Source organism: Empidonax traillii, unplaced genomic scaffold, assembly GCF_003031625.1.
Source record: "Empidonax traillii isolate 1590-97213 ecotype Southwest subspecies unplaced genomic scaffold, ASM303162v1 scaffold322:size1131127, whole genome shotgun sequence".
Lineage (NCBI taxonomy): Eukaryota > Metazoa > Chordata > Aves > Passeriformes > Tyrannidae > Empidonax > Empidonax traillii.
The window spans coordinates 497,771-504,897 of NW_020955515.1; the positions used below are offsets into that span (position 1 = coordinate 497,771).

Consider the following 7,127-nt stretch of genomic DNA (forward strand, 5'->3'; position numbering starts at 1 on the left):
AAGCCTCAGCTCCACAGTTCCTCCCCACCACCAGCCAGCCCTGCACAGCCTGCCTGGTGTCTGGCTGTCTGCCTGGCATCTGCCCAGCCCCTGCCCGCCATCCCACGCATCGCTATTTCTGGGCTCTTGTGCAAGAGTCCTCCAGTCACAGCCACAGGAGCTGCAGGAGCCTCGGCGCTCGGCCAGGGCTGGGCAGGGGCTGCTGGTGGGAGCCCAGGGCTGACAGCAACCAGAGAGCAGCTCCAGAGCCACCTGTACCTCCAGCGCTGGCACAGGGAGGTCTTCTCCTGCAGCAAGAGTGGAATGGGAGAGGGTGGTTGGGGAGCACCATGCAAGTGCTAAGAGCAGCCAGAGTGCTTTAATTAGGAGAGGTGAAGCCTGTGTGCCCTGGAGCCATGGCAGGGACACAGCCAGGGCTGCAGAGCCCTGAGGTGGGAGATGCCAGCCAAGAGCGTGGCTTTCCCAGCTCCTCCAGTGCCTGCTCTGCCGGGCTCTCCCTCGCTGGTGCAGAGCAGCAGCTACCCGCTTGCCAGAGGCTGCAGAGAGAGACGAGAGGAACAAATGAAAATGTTTCCACCCTCCCCGCCAAGGAGCACGGCAAGTTCTTCCTGCCGGGTGTCCTGAACATGCTGCTCCTCAGTCCAGCATTAAACGTCTGCCCCAGTATCACTTCCCTGTGGGATGGAAGCCCCGAGGTCTGAGCTGCATCGGCCCCAGGCTGCACTCACAGACCTGGGGCATGGCTGAGAGGTGCCTGGAGCACAGGGCAGCTCAGCCAGCTTTGCTTCCCACCACAGGAGCTTCAGAGGAGGAGGAGGTGTGAAGGAGGAGGTGTTGGTTTGCAGCCTCAGAACAAAAACCCCGCCCATGGAACAAAACCCATCCAGAAAGCCCCATCCCAGCACAAAGGTCTCCCTATCTGCCAGATCTTTCAAACAATCCCTGAACTTTGCAGCTGGGACTTATCTCAAGACAGATCTGCAGGAGTCCTCTGGGATTCTGCTTAGGCTGGTCAGGCTCTGCTCAGGCTACAGCCAAGGGAGCCAAGAAATGCTGCTGCTACTGATCTACACACGCCAATTATCCTGCTCAGTAAACACTGATAAAGTAACTTGGAAGGGAAATCTTCTATTTGGGGATGTCTCTTGGGGAAGGGGTGAGTTCCATGTGCTCTCTCTCCTGCTGGCTCCTGGTGCCTGCTCCAGGTGACCTCAGCAATGCCACGAACCAAGGGCATAGGTGCCATTTTCCTGGCAGGGATGCACACTCAGTGAGCTGCCCTGGCTACCTCGGGCTCCCCTCTCTAACACAAGGAAATAGAGCACAGAGGAAAGTCTCTCCCTCTGATCCCCGCTGCAGGGTTGGCCCCAGCAGACAGCATCCAGCAGAACACAGAGCAGAGCCATCCTCTGGGATCCCAACTGGCGGCATCGCTGGGCAGGAGGGGAGGAGGAACCGGCGGAACAAAGAGCCCCGCTGCACAGAAGTGTCTTTCCAGGGAAAAAAGAAAAAAAAAACAAAACCAACAAACCCAAACCAGATTTCAATAGACTTACAATGCAAATGTATTCAGGCCCCGCAGGGCACTTCTGGCTCTATCCAGCCACCTAATGAGGGCTCCTTGCCTGCCCTGCTGCTGCTCCTGCCTGGGGCAGCCGATCAGCGCTGCACCGAACCTGGGGGCCACCCCCGTGCTGGAGTGGTCACCTCATGGTGGGCACAGCCCGTGGCACTGGAGGGCAAACTCCATCCCCTCCTGCCTTTCTGCAGAGCACCAGGGCAGACTGTGCAGCCAAGAAATGCTGCTGGGCTGGGGGAGCTCAGCATTGTCTCTGCCCCAAATTATGGGGGCACAAAAACCCAGCCGGTGGGACTGTGCTCAGCTGATGGAACACAAGGACATGCATCCACAAAGGGATGCACAGGGATGCTGCAGCCAAGCCCAGCTCCTCCAGGTGAGATGTTGGCATCTCTGTGCCCAAGGAGAGCAGGAACTGCAGCTGTGCTGGGGGAGTATCCCCACCCAGTGAGAGGGACAAGGACTCCCAGCCCACCAACCATCCAGCCTGCTTGGTGGTCACAGGGTGCTGGCACCTGGAAGGGCTGTTTCCCCACCCAGCAGATGCAGCTGCTGCCAGCTCTGCCCCAGAGCACAGATCTTGGTGGTGCCCATGGGCAGAGCTGGTCACAGGTTTCCCCTTTGCTCTTCCAGCTCCTTTACAAGCCCTCCATTATGTGCCCATCACAGGGCAAACTCCAACAGCCAGCACTTACTGCTCTCACCTAAAGCTATGCTTTCAACAGCAGCTCTTCTACTCCAAGGCATTTTAACCTCATAAACCTTGCATTTATTTATGGTTTTCTTTAACAGTGCCAACCTGCCCCAGCGTTAACCCCGCCATCCCCACCTCAGGCAGCACCACTCTTGGGGGAGGCAGCCCCACGTCACGCAGGGGTTGCTGTCACAATGCCACCAGGGGGGTTTGTGCAGAGAAGCCACCTCCTGAAACGCCACCGGGCCCCAGAGCAGATGGAGACGGTTCAAAGGTCCCCAGCAGGCACACACACACACACACACACACACACACACACGCTGCGGTTTTGTCCTCGCCTGAGCAGTAAAAATTAAACACTGGGACTCTGCCTGGCCTCCCCTGGCCAGAGGAGGAGGGTCCAGCATCTTCAGAGCCAAATAAGCGCTTTCCAGCAGAGGGGAAATACGATGAAGTAAAAATTTTAAAAAGTAGGTATGAGGACACAGAAGTGGCAGATGGGCTCTCAGGGAGGGACAACTTCCCCCACTGCACCTCCCCACTTGGGCACCGACCACCAGATCTCCCCCTAAAGGAGGTGCTAAAGAGGGGAGATGGATGTATAGACCATGCAACACTTCACCTTTCTGTGGGAGCTCCTCTGCCTCCTGCACGCCATGACCTACCCCAAGCAGAAAGAGATGCACCAGGATAAACTCTGGACTTTGGTCACTATTTTCTGTTCTTTTCCTTTGCTGAGGTTTTAGGGAATATTCCAAGAAAGGGATGAGGAACCAGAAGGGTCCAAGGGTGGCTCAGGACAGCAGGACAGAGCCCTGCCTGCAGCACTGCCCCATCACCTCCCTGACTGCAGGGAGTTTCTCCAGAACAGAGATGCCACTTTTGCAGTATCATGTATTTGCCAGAAGTAGCATAAGCTGAAAGCAGGGGGAAAGCAGCAAGAACAAGCCCTGCCTTTACCCAAACTGTGCCAGAAGCCCCCAGCATGACACCCACAGGAATCCAGCCCCAAGCTGGGCATGCAGGGATGAGGCAGCCAAGCCCCAGGGACTCCAGATGCCCCAGGGCCCCTTTCCCGTCTCAGCCCGTTGGTGCACACCCTGACACTGCTGCCTTTCTGTGCTCACTGCCCTCCAAGGCAGGGACCCCGCTGCTGCCCACAGCTCCCTTCCCATTTCCCAAGGTACCAGTGAAGGCAGTGCAGCAGGGCGAGAAGAAGAGCCCACGTGACTCCAGAATATTTCCTTGGGAGAAACTGTAATTCCAGCTAAAGAGAGGGCTGGGGATTCATTTACAGCACAGCTTGCAGCCACAGCATCCTGCTGTAACCAGATCCACCAGCCAACGCCATCACGGGCTATTCCAGCTATGCCAGCTCTCCCCACCCCAGAGCTCACATTTCTGGGGTGCAGGGCACTGCACAGGGCAAGTCAGGGGCTCCCAAACCACGCAGCCTTCACCAGGAGCTCCAGGAGCTCCCGCAGCATCCCAGCTCCGAGGCAAAGCCAGCCCCTTCCTCCCCTTCCCAAGGACAAAGCGAGCAAACCCAGCACCGAGTTCGTCCCACCTCCGCACGCGCTACCTGGCTGCCGGGCACAAAGCATCTCCGACGGGCACCGCCGCCTCCCTCCCGCTCAGCTCACCCTCTCCTCGCTGGTACCAACCCGCAGCACCGGATCCCCCATCCCTTCTGTGGCAAAAGGGAGGTGATGGGAGCGGCACCCAGCCCGCCCCGGCACACCCCGAGCACCTCCCGGCACGGCACCGCGCATACTCAGCTGCGAGGCCAGCTGCGTGTTTGGCCACAGGGACAGGTGACGGCCAGGATGAAGGGAATTTTAGTCCTTTCCACGCTTCGTTCTTAGCCATCTGCTCGCTGACGCTCAGATTTTGTCGGTCCCGGGTGAGCTGGCACAGGCGTTATCTCAGATGCCAGGATCGCGTATCTGGCTGTCACACGCGCCACTCTCGTGCAACAGCCGCAGACAGGGGCATCTCGCAGATTTCCTCGCTTTAAATCAGATTAATCACAAGCTACTTAAAGGAAACCACTGGTAATTCCCACAAAGACGATATTCAACGCTCCTTCACTCGCTGTCCAGATAGTGCCTCCATAGGTTATGGTGATACAGCTGGGGACTGATGCGTTCAACCACAGCCACAGCACCATTACGCTCCAAAATTCCCATTAAAATACTGAGGGACCCAGGCAGAGCGGCACTAACTGAGTTACACACCACCAGCGTGCTGGCAGGAGAAGCAAACAGCACCACGATCAGGAATTTTCAATTATATCTGAAAAACAGAGAGAAGTGAGAAGAAAACAACAGGAGCACTAAGTTAACCAAATGCCTGTGAAAAGGGGATCCAGGCAGCGACCTCACACGTCTTACTGCACCCTCAAATTTTGCTTTTAAATGTCAGCGTCGTCAGCGCACACAGGCGCCCTTATAACACCCAACAAAGAAAAGTGCTGACGCTTGGGAAAGGCTCGGGACAGGCTCAGGACAAGGCTGGGGAGGGCTCATCAACATCGCTGCCATCAGCTGACCTCGGTGCAGAGCCCAGCCGTGTCATGGGACAAGGAGCCGGGAGCTTCCTCCTCTGAGGAGCCCTGGAGACGGTGATCCTGATGAAGACCCATTTAGGGAAAGAGGAAGAGGCCACATTTGCCCACAGCAGATGCAGCCTTGGACTTCAAGGTCTTGTCCGAAAGACTCACCAGGACCAGCTGCAAAGATCTTGCAGGGTGGTGCTGGGCCGGAGGATCCCTCTGACTTACAAAGCTGGGACCCTTGGAGGCTTATGGTGTGCTCCAGGGAAGCCCCTTTAAGAACACTCCCTGGCCTGAGAGCAGCCTTGCACAGTCCTGGGTTTGGAAACATTCAGGAGCATTACCCAGATATAAATGCAACAGAGATCCAAGCACAAATCAGAAGGAGCAGCACAAATCAGAAGGATTTGTGCTTGGTCGCTCCGACGCACTTGAGCCACTTCAGCCACTGAGCAGCTCTCCAAGAAGTACAGTCAGTGCCTGCTGACGGGAGCTGGAGAAGGGCCTGGAGCAGCCCTTTGAAGGCAGCACAGGGAATGCCCTTGGTCCTCACGCCAGGGCTGGGACGAGGCTCCCACAGCCAGTCCTGCCGACTGGGGAGCGGCACAAACACTCAGACGTGTGAGCCTGGCACAGCACAGCAACAACACAAGGAGCAGCCATGCACTTTGGACATTTCACCTCCAGACAGCTCGGGAAGGTGAAGTGGAAACTGAGCTGCTCTCCAGCACTGCAGACTAATGCAATAAATATAAATTAACTAAATATCAAGCACAATTTGACATCAGAGCACTTGCTACCCAGGCAATCTTAAACCAGCACGATACAGCCTTGGGGCAAAACCACCACCTCAAACAATCAAGCAAGAACAAAATTAACTCAAGCCAGCTGCAGAATTAGCAGCATTAAAAGTGGCATTCCCTAGCTGCCGGGACTGTGTTTGAACCGGGTTTAAAGCTGATGCAATAACAACTTCCAGGCCGCTGGAAGTAGGACAGCGTGACGGGTGACAGCGCTAGCTGGCTGCGCCTTCAGTGCCACAAAACAGCCAGGCAAAATAACAGTGCCCTCAATCCGCCCAGAAAAACGCCTCAGGACATGTCACCACCCCGGGAAGCTTCTGCTTTAGCACCTCCAGGATTTCCCCACATGAGGCCACAGGGTGTCACCTGAGCAGAGGTGTCCCGGTGAGCCGGGTCAGACCGGGAGGAACTGAGTCCTCCACAGTGTCCCAGCCCCAGAGGTGGCTCCTGGGCCACCGCCACATCACCAAGACCCAACTGCAGGGGACCAGCAGCCACCCTCCATCCTTGCACACCTAAGGATGGGGCCTTGGCATGGGATGCCCTTGGAAGTGGGACAGGGAGGAGACAGAGCTCGAGGTGACCTTAGTGGTGGGACAACACAAGGGCCCAGGGTGGCATTAGCTGTTTGATGGGGATGGCACAAGGAGTTGGGGCATACTCTGCTATGTGATGGCATGGGGTGCTCCTGGGTGCACGATGGGGACGCCCTGGGGAGGCCATCAGATCCCCTGCCGTGCCACAGGACCGGGTGCATCAACTGTGTAGCAGGGATGGCACAGGGGCTTGGGATTGCCTTAGCAGTGGCACGGCATGGGGACACACGGGGACGGAGTGGCACGGGATGCCACGGGCATGACACGGAAGCACACAGGACCGGCAGCGCGAGGGCTGGGGATGCCCTCGGCCGCGAAGCGGCTCAGGACGCCCTTGACCATGCGATGGGGACAGCGCAGGGAGGCTTGGGGTGGGGACGGTCCCCCCCTCGGCCGCCCCGCGGCACCCACCTGCCGAGGAAGCGTCCTCCGCGTCGGAGCTGCCGCCGCTGCCTCGCTCGGGGGAGCTGCCGGCGGGGCGGGGGGCGGCGGGCGGCGGCGGCGGGAGGGGGGCCCGGGCCAGCGCCGCCTCCAGGTAGCCCACCTTGAACCGCTCCTCGGCCAGCGCCCGCTGCAGGCGGCGCAGGTGGCGGCGGCAGCGCTCCAGCTCCCGCTCCATGGCCCGCACCGAGCCCAGCTCCATGCGGGGCGCCGGCTCCCCCGGGAACTCCGCCTGCCAGTGCCGCGCGAAGTCCGCCCGGGCCGCCTCGCCCGCCGCCATCCCCCGCCCCGCACCCGAGTTCTTCCCCCCGTCCCTCCCTCCCTCCCTCCGGCACCGCCGCCGCCGCCTTCCGCCCCCCGCCGCCGCCGCGGGGCCTGACGTCGGTGCCCGCCCCCGGCCCGCCCCGCCTCGGCTCGGCCCCACCGGGGCGGGGGCAGCGCTGCCACCGCCCCCCGGCCC

At 59.2% G+C, this 7,127-nt stretch overlaps 1 protein-coding gene across 1 annotated transcript in view; it reads right to left on the reverse strand.

Moving 5' to 3' along the window:
• Nucleotides 1-6,905, reverse strand: part of ABR (ABR, RhoGEF and GTPase activating protein) — a 39,327-nt gene extending 32,422 nt beyond the window's left edge. Inside the window, exon 1 of the mRNA XM_027891557.1 lies at nt 6,638-6,905. Coding sequence (XP_027747358.1) covers nt 6,638-6,869 — 232 coding nt within the window. The 5' untranslated portion in view covers nt 6,870-6,905. The remainder of the gene's footprint in view (nt 1-6,637) is intronic.
• Between the last annotated feature and the right edge of the window lie 222 nt (nt 6,906-7,127).